Below are 18664 nucleotides of genomic sequence, written 5' to 3'. Positions count from 1 at the left end.
GGAGGTCCTACTAGCTACATGTGAAGCGTGTGCCCATGGCCTGGCCCACAGGCAGGAGGGCTCATCCTCGGCAAGCCCACCCACCAGGCCCCTCACCTTCGTAGGACCAGTTGTTGTTGAAGGTCTGGGTCAAGGCCTGCATCTCCCGCAGGAGGACTGAGTCTGCCTGGGAGGAGGTTTCTCCCTCATCCTCCTCTTCCAGGACCTCCTCTTCTTCCTCAGGGTCTGGGGAGTTCTGCATCATTTCTTCAATCTCTTCAATCACCTGAAGAAGGTACGCAAGAGAGTGCTAACTGTTCTCTGCTGGAGGGACATCCCGGCTCGGATTTTGATCAGCTAAAGATGTCTCTAATTTGCTGCCTATAAAATTCTTAAAGCAATATTGTTATTTAATAAATGTTGAATAATAATAAAAATAGATCTGACCAAAGGCTTACACACACTCTTTCGTTAACGTAAAGCACTCTTGAATGTGAAATCTCTTCCAAGAACACCATTTAGATGAGTGCTTTATTGGAAATAAACTCCTCTTTCGGGAAACAAAGCAGAGCTGCCTGGAAGGAACATTTACCTCAATGTGCTGAGCACTTTATTTCTAAGTGGGAAAACACTTTAGCCACCCAACTTTAACACAAAACCCAGTCCGTTAATTGTTACAGTGCTTCCGCTGTTCTAGAACAACTCAAAATGGGGAGGCTTTTTTTGTTTTTTTACGTAGAGGAAATTTCTCCAGAATTCACCTGGATAGGAACTTGAGCTGGGCAGCTACAATTGCCAAACAGGAGGTTAACATAACAAAAGGATAGGTAGGGTCTGGAGAGCAGAAAAGAGCTAAGAAACCCAGCTGTAATCTCCACTCTTACTAGGGATCAGCCCCCAGAAGAGAGAGCTAAATCAGAGCATTGCCAGAGGAAGACGGGTGAGCTGCTGCGTTCATTAACTGTTGACACGTAAAGAAAATGGAAGAAGCAAAGACAGTCTGAAAGCCGTCCATGGATGGGTCTGGTCACGACAGGGCACTCTGCATTTGTCTGTCCTCAATTCTGTGATGGATTCAGTCTCCAGGCCCCTGGGCTGTGTTCTGTCTGAGGCAGGCTTCTTCACGTTAGCTGGACCAAGGACAAGGAGACTCAGGGGGCCCACACCTTAAGAATAATTTCTATTTTATTCCCACACCTTCTCACCTCCATTCAGCAAATTTAGGGAATACTTAGGCTTTGCTTCCTGAAAGCCGTTTATAAAATACAAGCAAATGACAAACCCCCTTCAGAATCTTATGGCTGAGTTTCTCCTTCTCCCACAGAGAACTGATCGCTAACCTTGGATCACTGAATTGTATATCCCTTACAGTTCACAAGAAGAACTGTCAGCCCCTCTTCTCTTTTCATCTGGTGCTCTTCAATCTCTTGATCCTTACCTGTTTAATAGCCCACCTTTTTGCCACAGACATGAAAGAGTTCCTTTGGCCGAAAAGCACTTTCTGGCCCCACAGGCTCCTGGTGGAGCTTTTTCGAAACTACTTTGTGAAAAACTTGTATGGTACCTGCTCAAAAAGTCGCCCAGAAATATTTGTCGACCGAAAAGTTGAAAAAAGAATCCAGAGACCCAAGATTATTCCCCGCTAAGTAATAAATGACTAAAGCCAAAATATAATTAATTCAATCAAATGTCAAGCACTACTTTTTTTTTTTTAACAAAGACACAACTGTCCATTAAGACTCCTTTTGGAAGGCTCAACATTTTGGGTGTTCTATGAAATATGAGAAAATACCCACCATACAAAAGCCTCAACTGTCACTTCTATTTTTGCAAGAACAGGTATTTGAGACCCTCATTTCAGTGTCTTGACTCTTAATGAGATTACACTCAGAGGCTTAGCAAGAAGTGAAGCCCATCAACACCAGGCCTATCTCTGGCTATGATCAAACATGAGCCCCGCCCAACCCGAGTGTCAGGAGCTATGTTCCAGTTTACTGCAGGCGGGTAAACTGAGGCCTAGAGAGACATGAAATCCCTTATCAAAGACACTCCAAGTCATCGACCCAGGCAACCATGAGACCATATATTTGTCTTCTGCTTTAAACGGACAGACAAGTATGTACTTAGACTTTTTCTTGATCCAAAGAACAAAAAGTCCCAAGAACCAAGAGAAATATTCATACCTGATCTGCTGTGAGTAGAGGCTCCTCATTGATACCAGAATCATGTTCACTCTTCTCATTGAACTCTTCCTCTTCTTTCTCATGGATCTGAAGGGGGGTGGGGGGGTGGAATTCTGATTGATCATCAGCAGAACTAGGGTTCTCTTTACTGTCTGGTCTCTAGAACAGACACGGACTGAGAGGCCCCTCCGGCCATCCACTGTGTAAGGAGGGAATCTGAAGAGATGCCCAGAGTTTCATCCAATTCCGAACACACCCCTTCTGCACAGCATGCATCCCTGAGTCCAGCAAGGGATGTCTGACTCGAAGGAAGGAGCACTGTTCTTCAGCCCACAGACAGGTCATCCCTGCATGAACAAGGAACCTTCCCAAGGTGGGTGATACCGCAACCAATTCCAGCAGCGAAGGCTCTCTTATTTAGACAAGGACTTTCAATCTGGGGGTTAGTTTCCAGAGCTTACTGTATGAGGCATTTTAAGGGGTGGGTTGTTCCAGTCCAAAGAGTCAAGCTTTTAGAACTGGATGCAAGGCCACCCTGTGACTGGAATCTAGGCATGGTGTCACGGCCACTGAAGGGTGTAGCGAATCTACACAAGACGTGCCACGGAACAACCTGATCACGTGAACTGAGGCACAGACAAAACAACAACAACAGCATTGAAACAGGTGCCCCATTCCTCCAAGATTCCATAGTGCCAAGTAAGATTCTGAAGGTTCACAACCATTGAGATTCTAGATGTTGCAATCCAACAAGATATCCACAGCACATCTGGCTTTCCTGACCATATCCCAAACGGCCACAGTCTGGCATTTATGTTCAAATCCTGCACAAAATAAACCACTAAACCACCCAACAATCTGTCTGTGTCCGGAAGTCGAATTTGAAAGTCATATAGGGGCTGGGGAGGAATGCCTCCAGGAAGTCTTTCTGCAGTGACACCTCCCATCCAGGAATCAATTTTTACTTGCTCATCGATAGCTGGCATGCTGATCTGCCTCTTTCCCGGGGATTACACTTCTGCTGTTAGAAGAGAAGACACCCAGTTCCATCCCAAGCAATCATGGCAGAGATGGGCTATCCTCAGAAACTTCTCCCCTATTCTTTGAGCGCCACCTTGGGCAGACACCCCTAACAAAACACATCACCTTCTATCTACGTTTGCATAAAACCAGGACTCTGTCATTAAAAAAATTAATCAAATGTATCTTAAATGCCATCTGCACTCCACCTGGATAGGGGTAGGGCAGGGAGGTAATGGGATCTGCTGAGGGGCTTGTGTGCCAGATGGTGACATCTATTTCTGCTGGTGAGCCCATATGCTCCTCTCTCTGCCAAGTCTACCACCTGTGGTAGCCGCCTGGCTTCCGCATTCCCAGAACTCTGCAGAACGAAGCTCCTGGATCCACAGTTTGTTCATGACTACACTCCTAGGGCAAACTTCCTCGGGGCCAGAAAGGCCTGTGCTGGAAGTGAGAGTTCCTTGCTTTCTGTTTGGATTCTTTTTTATAAGCAAGTGTTAGTCTATAACCGGAATTTTTTTTTTTTTTGACAGTAAGTGTATTCTAAAGATGGAAGGTTTATGTCTTCTGAGATATGGCCAATTTTCACTGACTGTTAATACTGCATCTTTGAGCTAATCCGTCCCCCCTCACGAGGTCTTCCCTCTGAGTTCCTGGTGGAAGGCCGGGAGGGAGCTTCTAGGGATAGACTCTTCTTGTTGTTTAAATGTTAGCGAACCTGAGCAGTGGCGTGGATGTCTCTTAGAGCTTTCTCTCCTCTCCCTGTCCCTGGCACAAAGCCTACAGGTCTGACTTGTCAGGCTTGGGTGAAAAAAGACCTGAGAATCACCTATAATCACTGACAAGTTGCCCTGAGTTCCTAGGATTGTGGGAGCTGCACCTACCCCACATTTCCTCAGACCTCAGAAGTCCGCCACTAAAAACTAAAATAAAAGGAGAAGCAAACACAAGGTACTTAAAGAGAGCCCCGGCTGCTTCCCTCTCCCCGTGTGGATTATTCCCAGCCTGCTTCACCACACCCACCCTGTCCCTGACCTTTCCTCCACCCTCGCTAACTTTCGGTCTCCGGTCTCCAGGTCTTGGGTCTGAGGCTCTCATCCTTCTGCACCCCCTCTACTGCTCCTTCCACATTTCCTCTGGTCCTAGCAGACTCTGTTCCACCCCAACCGCTTCTGTCACTTCTCAATGAGCCCTCTGGCCTTACAAACGCCACTTACAGAATCCCTGCCTGCCCTTCGTTACCGGGACAATATCTAGCACAGAGAGTGTAAAGCTGGATGGGGACTAACAGGGGGAAAAAAGAAGGAATTCTGAAAATGATGGCAGTTGTGTATATGGATAGGATTATATGGTTTACACACACACACACACACACACACACACACTTATGCAGGTGGACAAGTATATGGATCCTCCTATTCTTAACATATGCCAGAGACCTAGAAATCACCAGGGGGAGTTTCTTTAGCCTCTCGTGTGACAATGGGAAGGCTAGAGCCACAAACAACCTTCAGGCCAGGTCATTCGGGGCTGAATTTCTGTGTAAACTGAAACTCAAGTTGGTTCCACACCGCAGGAGTGAACTATGACTCTTCCAAGAAAAATCATCCTTCCAAGTGACTTCTTTCCCGAACGGAGGAAAGAAGACCAAGAGCCAGAACAGGTCTGGCCATCCTCCTCGGCAAGCTGTTTCTGCCTTCTGCTTTCCCTAAAGGGTGGGCCTTTAAGGCTGTGACGTGGTCGCTTAAAGTTTGGCAATAAGTGAGGGAACCTTCCCTGGGGCCTACCATGCTGCTAAATCTTGCGGAACAGCAGTCTGAGTGAGGACTAAAATGACACCGAGTCCTTGTGTTCGAAAGTGACTATTAACCAGCGTCTCTTGTCAGAGCAATCCAGATGATTCTATTCACGAGAAAGGGAGTCTCTACCCCATTGTATTTCCCTCCCCCTATCACAATTGTTCCACATAGGTGGTTGCCTTGCTGACCAAAATTAAGAGAACGAAGATCCATTTTCACCTTCAGTCAACAAGTTAAAAAAAAAAAAAAATCCACGACATGCACCCAGCCCGAGGAAAGGACAACAATATCCCTCCATGCTTGTGAACAACCAGGAAACATCTGTGTGGGGTTAAGTCAGCGCCTCTGAATCCCCACAGGGAGACGCACCAGAGCACAGCAAACAGCATGTAGACAACAGACGTTTCGTGAAAGACTCAATGAACACATGGAAGAGGGAGGAACGGTTGCACTGTCCCCTCCTACAGTCAGTCCGCCTCCACAGACAACTTAGCTGCTCAGTGACCTGGAAAACAGAAGCGTTGAACTCACTGTCCTGGACTTGTTTTCCTCTTGTCCAAGACAACCACCATCTGCTATTAATTACAGTTCCAGGGATAAAAGAGACTATCTTTTATATAAGTCAGGAACAGAATATTGATTAATTGAAAAACCCAATAAATGTGGAGAGTTGTAAATAATAATACTACATAGCTTGAGCATACTATTTTGATCTAAAAATAAAAGAATATACTGATTTTTCCCCCAAGCTCCTAATGTAAGGTCAATGCCTTTTTCTCCATGATGGGCCTTTGAATAGAGGTTCCACACTGTCTTCTACCATCCACATCAGAACACCCTTTTTTAAATGGGCCCCGTTTCTATCTTTTTAAAAAGACTTTATTTATTTATCTGAGAGACAGCAAGAGCAAGAAAGAGAGAGGGGGAGAGCACACAGGGAGAGGGAGAAGCCTGGAGCTGGATGCGGGATTCGATCCCAGGACCCTGGGATCATGACCTGAACCGGAGGCAGACTCTTAACCAACTGAGCCACCCAGGTGCCCTCCATTTTTTTAACAGCAGAAGGAAAATACATAGGTGATTGAGCACACATTTATCTCCTCTTCCTTCTGAAACCCTACTAAAGTGAGAGCAAAAGGACCGAAAGAGAATATCCTGCAAGGACAGAACAAACCCGAGGAAAGACAACAGCGAACAAGATGCTAGAAAGCAGATGCTGAGCTAGCAGGCTAGAGGGTTAAGCCCTATGGGAGAAACCTTCCCAAAGTATGTGTTTTCACCCCCAAAATGCTGAAAGACTCTAGAATTGGAGACTTCGGGGGCACTGGGAGGTGGGGCTGCAAAAGGAAGGATCTGCCAGGATTCTTCATAGGAGCAGTGAGACCCCAAGTCTCTTCTCCTCTCCCATGAAGAAAGACAACTACTACCCTCTCACCATGAAAAGAGGTGGAGGTTTCACTTTGGAAAGGTTGAGCGAAGGAGGACTTGGACCTAAGAGACACCAGCCCACCTGAAAGCAGGGGTGAGGGATCTTGCCGAAAACAGAGGGATTAAGTGAAAGTCTACCCACTCACCAGAGACCCTCAGCCTCCTGCCCTGCTTAGGCTCCAAGGATGCTGGCAGTCAAGCTTATCCTCCTCAAGCAAAACACTGGAGGACTCCACTTAGTGGTCAATACATTTCTGTTTCACTGTGCAAATAAAAGACGTACAGATACATGCCAATATTTGGGGTCTCCTAACAAAATGACCAGGTCCTTACTGATCATTACAGTGGGGGGCAGTAGGAGACAAGCCCTGTCCCCACAGAAAGATCTCTGTGAGTCTAGCCTCACTTTTAAATATGCCCAAGGATTGTCAAACATTTGCAGACAATCCCCGACATGAAAAACAGGGACTAAAACAAATACATAGGAAAGGTAAATCAAAACCTATACAGAGGGCAGGAGAGACTCCTTCCTATCATTACTGCACTCAGAGGGATACCAAGAAAACACTGCTTCCTTGAAACGTGGCCTGTTTAGTAGAATTAATTTTAAAAAACAACAAGAAAGAGCTCTTAGAAATCAAAATTATGGTAGCAAAATTTATATTTTCAGTAGAAGAGTTGAAGATAAGGCTGGGAAAATCACCTAGAGAGTGAAAGAAAATAAGTAGATAGAGAATGGGAGGGGAGAAAAAGCAAAAGATCAGTTTAAGTCCAACACTTGAATAAAGGAATTCCAAAAAGCAAGAACAGAAGAGATGGCCTCTTTCAGCCACAAAAGAGTAGCTAGTACTGGACTTTCCCTGCCACATACAACTATAAATCTAAGAGCTGATTGTTTTGAGGCACTGGGCACAGACAGTGCAAGGCTGTGATCATTGAAAGAAGGGAAAACATGAAATAAATGAAAGCTGAGAATCTGTCACCTGTGAACTAACACTATAAGAAATATTATAGAAAGTTTTTTGGCCTGAAAAAAAAAATGCTTAAAAATCAGATTTACAGGAAGAAATAAATAACACCAGAAATGGTAAATATAAAAAAATTATGTTTTTTCCTTCTCCTAATTTCTTTAAAAGACAACTAACTGTCTAGAGCAAAAATAATAATTTGTGTTGTGGGGTACGAATGTGGATTGATGTAAATTATATGACAACAAGAGCCCAAAGGATGACAGGAATACACTTACACTGTTGAAAGTGTTTTACATTTTATGTGAAGTAGCATAATATGAATCCTAAATAGACTATGATAACTTAATAATGCAGAGTGTAATCCTTAGAGCAGTCAGTAAAAAACGAAAAGAAAACAAGCAAAAAACAAGCACACAAAGAGGTATAGCTAAAATCCAATGGAAGAGGGAGTGCCTGGGTGGTTCAGTCTGTTAAGTGTCTGCCATGGACTCAAGTCATGATCCCAGGGTCGCAGGATTGAGCCCCACATTGGGCTCCCTGCTCTGTGGGGAATCTGCTTCTCCCTCTCCCTCTGCCCTGCCACTCCCCCTGCTTGTGCTTGCTCTCTCTCTCTGTCAAATAAATAAACAAAATCTTTAAAAAATAAAAATAATAAAATCCAATGGAAGAAAGAAAATGGAATACCAAGAAAATTTGATTAACACAAAAGAAGGCAAGCAAGTTGGGACAGAGGAACAACAACAACAAAAAACCCAGATAGGACAAATAGAAATGCAAGATCATACCCCTAAACACAAATTATTAAAGTTACTTTAAATGCTAATGAACTGAATACTATGCAGATGAACTAAACACAATAAACAAAAAGCATAGATCATCATTGTCAGACTAAACATAAAAGATTTAACTGTATGCAATCTATAAAAGACACACATTAAACATAAAGACAGGCGTGCCTGGGTGGCTCAGTCATTAATCATCTGCCTTCGCTCAGGTCATGATCCCAGGGTCCTGGGATTGAGCCCCACACTGGGCTCCCTGCTCAGCGGGAAGCCTGCTTCTCCCTCTCCCACTCCCCCTGCTTGTGTTCCCTCTCTCGCTGTGTCTCTCTCTGTCAAATAAATAAATTTTAAAAATCTTAGAAAAAATAAACAAAGACACAGGTGAAAAGTAAAAGGATTGATAGAAACATGATACAATCTAGTAATTACACTACCGGGTATTTACCCAAAGAAAATGAAAACATTAATTCAAAAAAAAAATATGCACCCCTACATTTATTGCAGCATTATTTACAATAGCCAAGATATGAAAGCAGCCCAAGTGTCCATTGATAGATGAATGGATAAAGAAGATGTGACATATATATCTATATATAATGGAATATTATTCAACCATAAAAAAGAATGAGATTTTGCCATTTGTGACACCATGAATGGACCCAGAGGGTATTATGCTAAGTGAAATAAACCAGACAGAGAAAGGCAAATACCATGATTTCACGTATATGTGTAATCTAAAAGACAAAACAAACAAAAATAGAAATACTTATAAATACAGAGAACAAACTAGTGATTGCCAGAGGGAAGGGTGGTGGGGAGAGGCATGGGCAAAATAACTGAAGAGGGTTAAGAGGTACAAACTTCCAGTTATAAAATAAATCAAGGGGCGCCTGGCTGGTTCAGTTGGTACAGCATGTGACTCTTGATCTCAGGGTCGTGAGTTCAAGCCCCATGTTGGGTGTAGAGCTTACTTAAAATTAATCAATCAATCAATCATGGAGATTTAAAGTATAGCAAAGGGAATATAGTCGATAATATTGTAATAATATTGTTTGACGACAGATGGTAACTACACTTATAATGGTTAAGCATTGCATAATGTATAGAATTGTCAACTCACTATGTTGTGCACCTGAAAAGGGAATTAATTTAACATTGTGCATCAACTACACTTCAATAATAAAACTTAAAACAAAAAAATAAATTGTAATGGATAAACAGACAAAAAAATCAGTTAAGAGCTAGAAGAATGCAACAATACTATAAACCAACTTAATCTAGTTGACCTTTACAGAACATTACAACCAATAATTACAGATTATACATGCTTTTCAATGGCACATAATGCATTCCTAAGATACAACATATGCTGGGCTATATATCAATCCCAATATATTTTAAAAGATTGAATTTGTTCAGATTGTGTTCTCTGATAAGATTAAATCAGAAATCAATACAAATGATAACTATAAAATCCCCAAACATTTTGAAATTAAGTAACATACACCTAAATAACCCATAGGTCAAAGAAGAAATTACAAGAGAAATTAGAAAATATTTCAAACTGAGGTTAGTAAAAACATACCATCTTAAAATTGTGGGATTCAGGTAAAGCGATGCTTAAAGGAAATTTTATTATTTTAAGGTGCTTAATGTTGTTGCTGGTCTGAATGTTTGTGTCCTCCCAAAATTCATTTGTTGATATCTTAATGCCCAACGTGATGGTATTAAGAGGTGGGGCCTCAGGGATTTGCTTAGGTCATAAAGGTAGAGCCCTCATGAATGGGATTGGTACTTTATAAAAGAGGCTCCACAGAGCTCCTGAGATTCCTTGCACCATGTAAGAACACAGCCAGAAATTGGCAGTCTGCAAGCCAGAAGAGCACCTTTTCCAGAACCTAATCATGCTGGCACCCTGATCTTGGATGTCCAGGCTTCTTAACTGTGAGAAATAAATTTCTGTTGTTTATAAGCCACCCTGTCTGCAGTATTTTGTTATAGCAGCCTGGGTGGACTAAGACAATTATTTTTAAAGTTTAAAATCTGATCTAAGCTCCCACCTTAAAAGGCTTAGTAAGACCTAGTAAGTATAAGGAAGGAAATAATAAAGTTAAGGAAAGAAATCAACAGATTAGAAAATGAACAAACAACAGAGGAAAAAAAGAAACCAAGAGTGGTTCTCTGGAGAGATTAATAAAAGTGATAACCGCCCCCACAAAAAAAAGTGATAAACCCATAACGAGACTGAAGAGAGAAGAGGGGAAGTAGAGGGAGAGAAGGAGAAGAAAACAAAAATTAGCAGATCGGAAATAAAAAGGAGAATATCACTATAGTAAGATCTGTAGATCTTACTAACATTAAAATAATAAGAGCATATCATAAACAACTTTGTGGTCAATACTTCAATTAATTAGATTACATGAAAAAATTTCCTGAAAAACACTATTTACCAAAATCAACTGAAGGAAGAAACAGAAAATCTGAACACCCCTATATTTATTTAAGAAATTGAATGCGTCATCAAAAACCTTCCACAGAGAAAACCCCTGGTCCAGATGGTTTCGCTGGTGTAGTCTACCAAACATGTAAGGGAGAAATAATATGAACCTAAGACAAACTCTTTCAGAAACTAGAGAAAGAAAAATTCCCAATTCATGTTGTGACATTACAAGAAAATTACAGAAAAAGATTCCTTGTGAACAGAGACACAAAAATCTTTAATAAAATATTAGCAAATCAAATCCCACATTATATAAAATGGACACTATATCATGACTAAGTGGGGTTTATCTTAAGAATGAAAGGTTGGTTTAATATTTGAAAATCAATTCGTATAATTCACCACATTAACATATAAATTGATCTATGGATTTAACACATCACAAGTTGAATTCCCAGCAACTTAGAGGAATTAATTAGCTGATTCCAAAATTTATATGGAAATGCAAAGGACCAAAAATAGCCAAAACAACTTCAAAAAAAAAAGAACAAAGTTGAAAGACGTATACAGTTGACCCTCGGACAATGACCCTCGGGGTGCGGATGCCCGGCACTGTCAAAAATCCACATATAACTTCTGACTCCACCAAAACTTAACTACTAGTTAAGTTGACAGAAACCTTACTGATAGTACAGACAGCTGATTAACACATATTTGGTATTTTATATGTATTATATACTGTATTCTTACAATAAAGTAAGCTTGAGAGAAAAAAATGTTATGAAGAAAATCATAAGGAAGAGAAAACACATTTATAGTACAGCACTGTTTTTCCCCCAAAATATCCACATGTAAATGGGCTCACACAGTTTAAACCCGTGTTGTTCAAGGGTCAGCAGCTGTACTACTTTATGTCAAGACTTATCACAAAGCTATAGTAATGAAGACAGCATGGTATTGGCATAGAGATAGACATACATCAATGAAACAGAATAAAGAATTCAGAAATAGATCCACACATATATGGTCAATTGATTTTCAACAAAGGCGCCAAGACAATTTAATAGGGAAAGAACAGTATTTCCAATTAGTAGTACCAGAACAATTGGATAGACACACACACACACACACACACACACACACAAATGAACTTTGACCCTTACCTTACACCATATACAGAAACTAACTTGAAATGAATCATAAGCCACAGACGAGCTAAAACCATACAACTTCTAGAAGACTTATAAAAAAAATGAATGACTACTTAAATACTGCACACAAAGCACAAATTATAAAAAGAAAAAAGCAACAAATTGGGCTTCATCACATTTAAAAAACACTTGACCTTCAAAATAGGTTAAAAAAGTTAAAAGGCAATCCATAGACAAAAAGATGTGCATAAAACATATATCAGACAGGGGCGCCTGGGTGGCTCAGTCGTTCAGCGTCTGCCTTCGGCTCAGGTCAGGATCCCAGGGTCCTGGGATCGAGCCCCGCATCAGGCTCCCTGCTCCACGGGAAGCCTGCTTCTCCCTCTCCCACTCCCCCTGCTGTGTTCCCTCTCTTGCTGTGTCTCTCTCTGTCAAATAAATAAATAAAATCTTTAAAAAAAAAAAACCTTTATCAGACAAAGGACTATATCTAGAATGTATGTGTTAATTAAACAAGGAAGCCATTAGACTGAGGTGGTTTTAATGCCTTAATAGCCTACCAAGCAAACCAAAACCTAAGCCTCTAATGCCTCAAGGGTAAGAATTCAAATCAAAGAACAACCATTCACAAACAGCCAACTAGGCTTTCCCAAATAATACAACTATTTAAGCTATAGCCAATCAAATAATTTTCTTCCTTTGCTTCCACCTTTTCTATATAAAAGTTATTCCTCTAGTTCCCGTTGGTGGAGCACTCCTAAGCACTTTGGGTTTGGGGCTGTCCAATTTGATCTTACTTAAATAAACTCTTAATATTTTAGTATGCCTATTTTATCTTTTAATATAAAGAACAACAGCAACTTAACAAGAATACACAGTGGGCAAAGGATTCACTGAAGAAGATACACAGATTATAACTAAGCACATGAAAAGATGTTCAATATCATGTTACTAAGGAAGTGCAAATTTAACCAAAATAAGGTACTCTATATACCTACTCCAATGTCTAAAATGTTAAAGCCTGTCCATAACAGGTGTTGGTGAGGATGTGGACTAACTGGAGTTCTCAAATTGGAAAACAGTTTGGCAGATTCTTAAAAATGTCATACATTTACCATAAGACCCCAACATTCCACTCATAGGGTTTTTTTTACCCAAGAGAAATGGAGACATAGGTCTACAAACAGACTTAGGCAAGAATATCCATAACAGCTTTATTTACAATATTCACAAACAACCCAAATATTCATCAACAGGTGAATGAATAAGCCAATTATGGTATATCTCTATAATGGAACACCCCTCAGCAATAAAAAGGAGTGAACTGTTGATATAAGCAAAATATGGATGAATATCTAAATAATTATACTGAATTTTTAAAAGCCAGACCAAAAAAAAAAGAGTACCTGCTGCATGATTCCATTTATACAAAATTCTAGAAAACGCAAACTAACCTATAGTGACAGAAATGAGTTGCCTGGAGATTCGGGGGTGAAAGGGAGCGGTTAATGGATATGCTTGGTATCTTGATTGTGGTGATAGTTTCACGGATGTATACATATGTCAAAACTTATCAAATTGAAAACTTTAAAATGTGCCATTTATTGTATGCCAATCATCCTTCAGTAAAGCTATGAGAAAAAAAAGAAAACCACACAATGAAATAAAAGAAAAGAATAATACACCACGACCAAGTTGGGTTTATCTCAATAATGCAAGGTTGACTTAATATTTGAGAATCAATTCATGTCATTTATCCCATTAACATCATAAAGGAGAGAACTCCATACATAATCATCTCAATAGAGGCAGAAAACAGAAATAATTCATCTTCAGAGAAATAACACAAGAAAACATGCCACAATTTAGTCATGAGCTTCCAGGCTGAAAGGGCCCATGAAGTATAATGCAGAATGAATGGGGGGGGGGGGAATCTCACTATAAGGCACATCAATGGAAAATTTCAAATGAGAAAGAAAAAAGAAGATCCTAAACACTTTCAGAAAGAACCAAAAGAGAGTCACATATAAAAGGAGAATCAGAATGGATTTGAGGGTTTCTCAACAGCAAGGGAAAGCTGGAAGATAAGAGAACAATGCCTTCAGAATTCCAGGTAAAAAAAATTTGCAATCTAAAATAATTATCAAATCAAACTCTCAATCAAGTATATGACAGGAAAATAAAGACATTCTAGTATAGTCTAAAAAACATATTCCTCTATACCCTTTCTCAAGAATATAGTGAGTTTTTTTTCCCACCAAAACAAGGGAATATACCCAGAAAGATAAAAAAATACAGCAGTCAGGCAGGAAGAACCTCGGGGATGAAAGTGAAGGAAAGTCCCACAACAATAGCCATGCACTAGATCTAGAATACAACCAGACTAGTTTATAGTAGAAAGATGGAGGTACTCATTTGGATGTTTTCAAGACAAAAAAAAAAAAGAATTGATAGAATGTCTGATTTTTTTTTAAAAGATTTTATATATGGGCGCCTGGGTGGCTCAGTTGGTTAAGCGACTGCCTTCGGCTCAGGTCATGATCCTGGAGTCCTGGGATCGAGTCCCACGTTGGGCTCCCTGCTCAGCAGGGAGTCTGCCTCTCTCTCTGACCCTCCCCCCTCTCATGCTCTCTATCTCATTCTCTCTCTCAAATAAATAAATAAAATCTTTAAAAAAAAAGATTTTATTTATTTATTTGACAGAGAGAGAGAGAGCACAAGGGAGGTGGGGGGAGGGGCAGACGCAGAGGGAGAAGCATACTGCCCGCTGAGCAGGGAGCCTGATGCGGATGCAGGGCTCGATCCCAGGACCCTGAGATCACTACCTGAGCTGAAGGCAGACGTCCAACCAACTAAGCCACCCAGGCACCCCTGAATGTCTGGGGTTTTTTTAACCATATTGTGAGATTTAAATTTCACTCAGAGTTTGGGGTTGAACTATTGATAGATAGGTATACAGAAAATTAAACAAATAAAAAACAAGGTAATTCTTTACTCCAAGTTAAACAAAAGGTTGTATAAGATAAGAAATATTCTTATACAACACTATATGATTCAGTAAGAAATAGTATTTACATAGCTATGATAGTTTATATATTTAATATTGATTTCACTATAAATTGGTGACAACCCTCTATTAGAAGGGGGAAGGCTAAGTGTGAATATTTGAGGTGGTGTGAAAACGTTAAATCTTATCTTCTATAGTATAAAGTTAATAGATAACAGCCCAAACTGTTGATTTGAATCATCAAGCGAACAGCAATATAAATGTGTTACTTAGAAAATTTGAGGTATATGCCAAAAGAAATAAAAGTGGTTGCCTCTATGGAGTAAGGAAAGACAATTCAGGAGCTGCTGGTGGCAGGGGAGTGGGGGAGGCTTTAGGTCTTATAATATTTTTAAAGTATTATTTGACTTTTAAGACTAGGTACATGTATGGGGCGCCTGGGTGGTTCAGTCGGTTAAGCGTCTGCCTTCAGCTCAGGTCATGATCTCAGGGTCCTGGGATTGAGCCCCGCATCGGGCTCCCTGCTCAGTGGAGAGCCTGCGTCTCCCTCTCCCTCTATCCCTTCCCCTCCCAGCCCCCTGCCCACGTTCATGTTCTCTCTAGCTCTCATTCTATCTCAAATAAATAAAAAAAATATTTTTTAAGAAAAAGACTATGTACATGTGTTACTTTGATTTAAAAGAGCAAAACACGACTCTCTTTGCTGTCATAATCCAACAGCTTCTATAATGTTTGATTACATTTCTTAGAGTCACAAGGACAAGCATAAAAAGAGGTTTGGGAACAAACACAACTGATTCTTGGCGATGAACCACTTAAGTAGAAGAAGAGCTATGAGGGCTTGCTCAAAGAAGCCTACCAGCTGTGTGCATTCAGCAAGTCAAGGGCACTGGGTTGGCCGCTCTCTTACAGGAATACAGAGCGCTGGTTAATCTAGCAAATCATTTAAACTGAGGTCAGTTAAAAGAGCTTCTACTGTATTGAATCCCGATAATAAAGGAGATGAAACAAAACAGCCTTAATCCATCCACTTTTGCTACCCTGTCATTTTCCCATGGGTTGGATGGAAGAAATTTCACAAGGAGTGGAACTCAAGATCATCCTTCTCAGGTTCATTCAATTTGCCCTGAAATATTAAACCTCTTGAGGGAAATCTGCAAATGAGGATAAATTAGAGACTTATGAAGGGCAGGCTATCTTATACACCCTTTGGCTTCATCTACAAAATGAGTTGGAAAGGTGGCCAAAGAGATAGCAAAGCAAAATCTGCCTTTTGCACCATGATGGACCTGATTTTATTTCAGTAATTAGATTTATTCCATGGTTGCCTCCTTGTCCTTTGCATCTGGGGTAAGGATATACATTAGCATCTCAAGAGAAAACAAGCAGTCAGGAGCCAAAACAGGACTTGGGACACAGCCTCCTGGATCCACACTGAGTAGGCTTGTCCCGAATCTCCTTGTGTCAAAGTCGCCACCTTACCTACCCCATCAGTGAAACCTTGAGGTTTTGAGAATTTTGGATTGCTAATTATTAAACGAGTTAAGGATGTACAGCCACATTTTCAACAAATCAGCCAACTGCTGATCTCTTTGCTGTGCTATTTGGGGCAATGATCTGCAGAAATATCGCCCAGTAAGGGAAATGTGTCTCTTGCTCTTTTACTTGGACTCAATTCTGGAGGACCTAGGAAGATGAGATCCACCTCCCTTTCCCTCATTTGCTGAGCCCACAGGGCGTAACAGCCCTTCCTGATAAGAAATTGTCAAATTTCCTATACAGCTGAAACTAGAAAACCAAGCAAGGCAGAAATCGGCTTTTAGGAAGGACAGAGCTATTAAATGATTTTACTTTTCTATACGTAGATTCAGCTAGGAAGGGCGATTTGGATCTTCTGAAAGGTCACTCCTTAGCCCATGCAAATCAACTCAAAACAAGTATTCTCTTTATTCAGAAGCCTTTAGGCTACTTTCTTCTTTGGCATCAGTAAGCACAGAATGTGACTCAGGTTCAGCTGCATAAACGTCTTCTTGGTTGAGTCTATAACCGTCTCATTGGCCACTCTCCACTGAGTGGCCACCTCACTAATGTCTAGGCCCCAGCTTTGGTCATTTGCCAGGCTTTGACCTTGACACAAATCTATCACTATTTGCCATCTTGTTTTTGGTGGTACTGAACAGTTCATTTTAGATAGAAAAACTTGATTTTTTTTTAAAAATCATTATTATTTGAACACAAGAGAAGCCTGTTATGGTCACTCTCCTACTCTCTTACTTCAGACCACCCTATTTTGCACGTTGCAGGACACAGATCAACCACAGAGTAATGTGCATTTACACTTTTTACGGATAGCCATTTGGATCACCTCGTATACACTGGATGTCCCCTCATCTTACTCTTCACCTCCTCCACAACTCCTGCCTTCCCAGCAATGTTTTAGAGCTGTTGCTGAGCTTCATTACCTAATGGGGAAGACTGTGGAATTACTGAATGATTTTCTAACTGGAATCCACATCTTCTCAAGCCTTATTAAGTAAGGGGCCCCAGAGAGGTACCTCAATATCAGAGCTGTTGCCATTCAGAGCCTCCATGTTTGGGTCCCTCCAGTCTTCTGAGAGTGAAGGGATGTAATTCTCTGTCAGAGCATCCCAAACCCTGTAAACAAAGAGAAGCTCTTATTAGCACACATCTGTGGCCTGGCCCCGCCTGGAGGAAGGAAGAGCTGGGCCAGTGGAGGAGACAGGCTTCTGTGTGTGCCAGGCTGAGATCATCTGCCTTCCAGCATGCAAGAGCAAAGCAGCTTAGAAATGGAATTAGAGGCACTACCAGAAGAGAAAGAGCCAAGAGAATGGACCCTGGCCAGGGGCTTCAGCATGAAAGGTGTTTGCTTAAGAGAAGAGGGCTTTCTCACCATTGAGATATAAATGGTAGAGTCTACAATCAAATCACCTCTGGCAAAAAATAAATTGCCCCTGAAAATAAATCTGCCCCTCAACCAAATAGTTCATGTGTCATGAACCTAAGAAATGCCCATGTTGGAGGCGCCTGGGTGGCTTAGTCGGTTAAGCGTCTGCCTTCGGCTCAGGTCATGATCCCAGGGTCCTGGGATCGAGTCCCGCATCAGCCTCCCTGCTCAGCAGGGGGTCTGCTTCTCTCTCTGCCTGCCGCTTCCCTGCTTGTGCTCTCTCTCTCTCTGTGTCAAATAGATAAATAAAATCTTTAAAAAAAAAGAGAAAAGAAAAAAGAAAGAAATGTCCATGTTGAAGGCGCCTGGGTGGCTCAGTCATTAAGCGTCTGCGTTTGGCTTCAGGTCATGATCCCAGGGTCCTGGGATAGAATCCCACATTGGGCTCCCTGCTCAGTGGGAAGCCTGCTTCTCCCTCTTCCACTCCCCCTGCTTGTGTTCCTTCTCTCGCTTTGTCTCTGTCAAATAAATAAATAAAATCTTTAAAAAAAAATACCCATGTTTCCTTTCCTTTCCTATGGGCAAAGAAGATTGAGAGAGAAGGAGGAAGATCATGATAGATAGAGAGACAGAGAGATAGATAGATAGATAGATAGACAGATAGAGGCAGGTGGATATCAAGGTAGATTTTCTGGCTGAATCTCATTAAGATCAGGGCCATCATAGAGTTTAGATGCATTTCAATTTCAGAGGCCTGCAATCTAAATGGTCAAGAATTAACTCCTTGACATCTAATGTAGCTAAGAGGATAATGCCCATGCTATTTGTGCTTACTTATTACCCAAAATGCTCTATTGAGCCCACAGGTGGCACAATGCCGCCCTCTAGCAATATAAATCTCCGTCGTGGACACTCTAAGGCAAATATATGAAAGGAATCAATCAATACCCTCTAACAGGGGTGCGTGGGTGGCTCAGCCGGTTAAGCGGTTGCCTTCGG

The 18664-nt window shown here is 41.2% G+C and overlaps 1 protein-coding gene across 2 annotated transcripts in view; it reads right to left on the bottom strand.

Annotated features, from left to right (window-relative positions):
* FEZ1 (fasciculation and elongation protein zeta 1) overlaps positions 1-18664 on the bottom strand; it is a 45883-nt gene that overhangs the window by 12565 nt on the left and 14654 nt on the right. The window contains exons 3-5 of one of the 2 annotated variants that reach the window (XM_021696358.2): positions 17316-17415; positions 2163-2249; positions 97-265 (exon numbers count right to left, since the gene is read on the bottom strand). In XM_021696358.2, the coding sequence (XP_021552033.1) occupies positions 97-265; positions 2163-2249; positions 17316-17415 (356 nt within the window). The remainder of the gene's footprint in view (positions 1-96; positions 266-2162; positions 2250-17315; positions 17416-18664) is intronic. The other variant, XM_021696360.2, reaches the window with a different exon arrangement.

The sequence above is a fragment of the Neomonachus schauinslandi genome, chromosome 11 (genome assembly GCF_002201575.2).
Source record: "Neomonachus schauinslandi chromosome 11, ASM220157v2, whole genome shotgun sequence".
NCBI lineage: Eukaryota > Metazoa > Chordata > Mammalia > Carnivora > Phocidae > Neomonachus > Neomonachus schauinslandi.
Note: the sequence above shows the minus strand (reverse complement) of the source record. Positions and strands in the feature narration are given on the sequence as shown.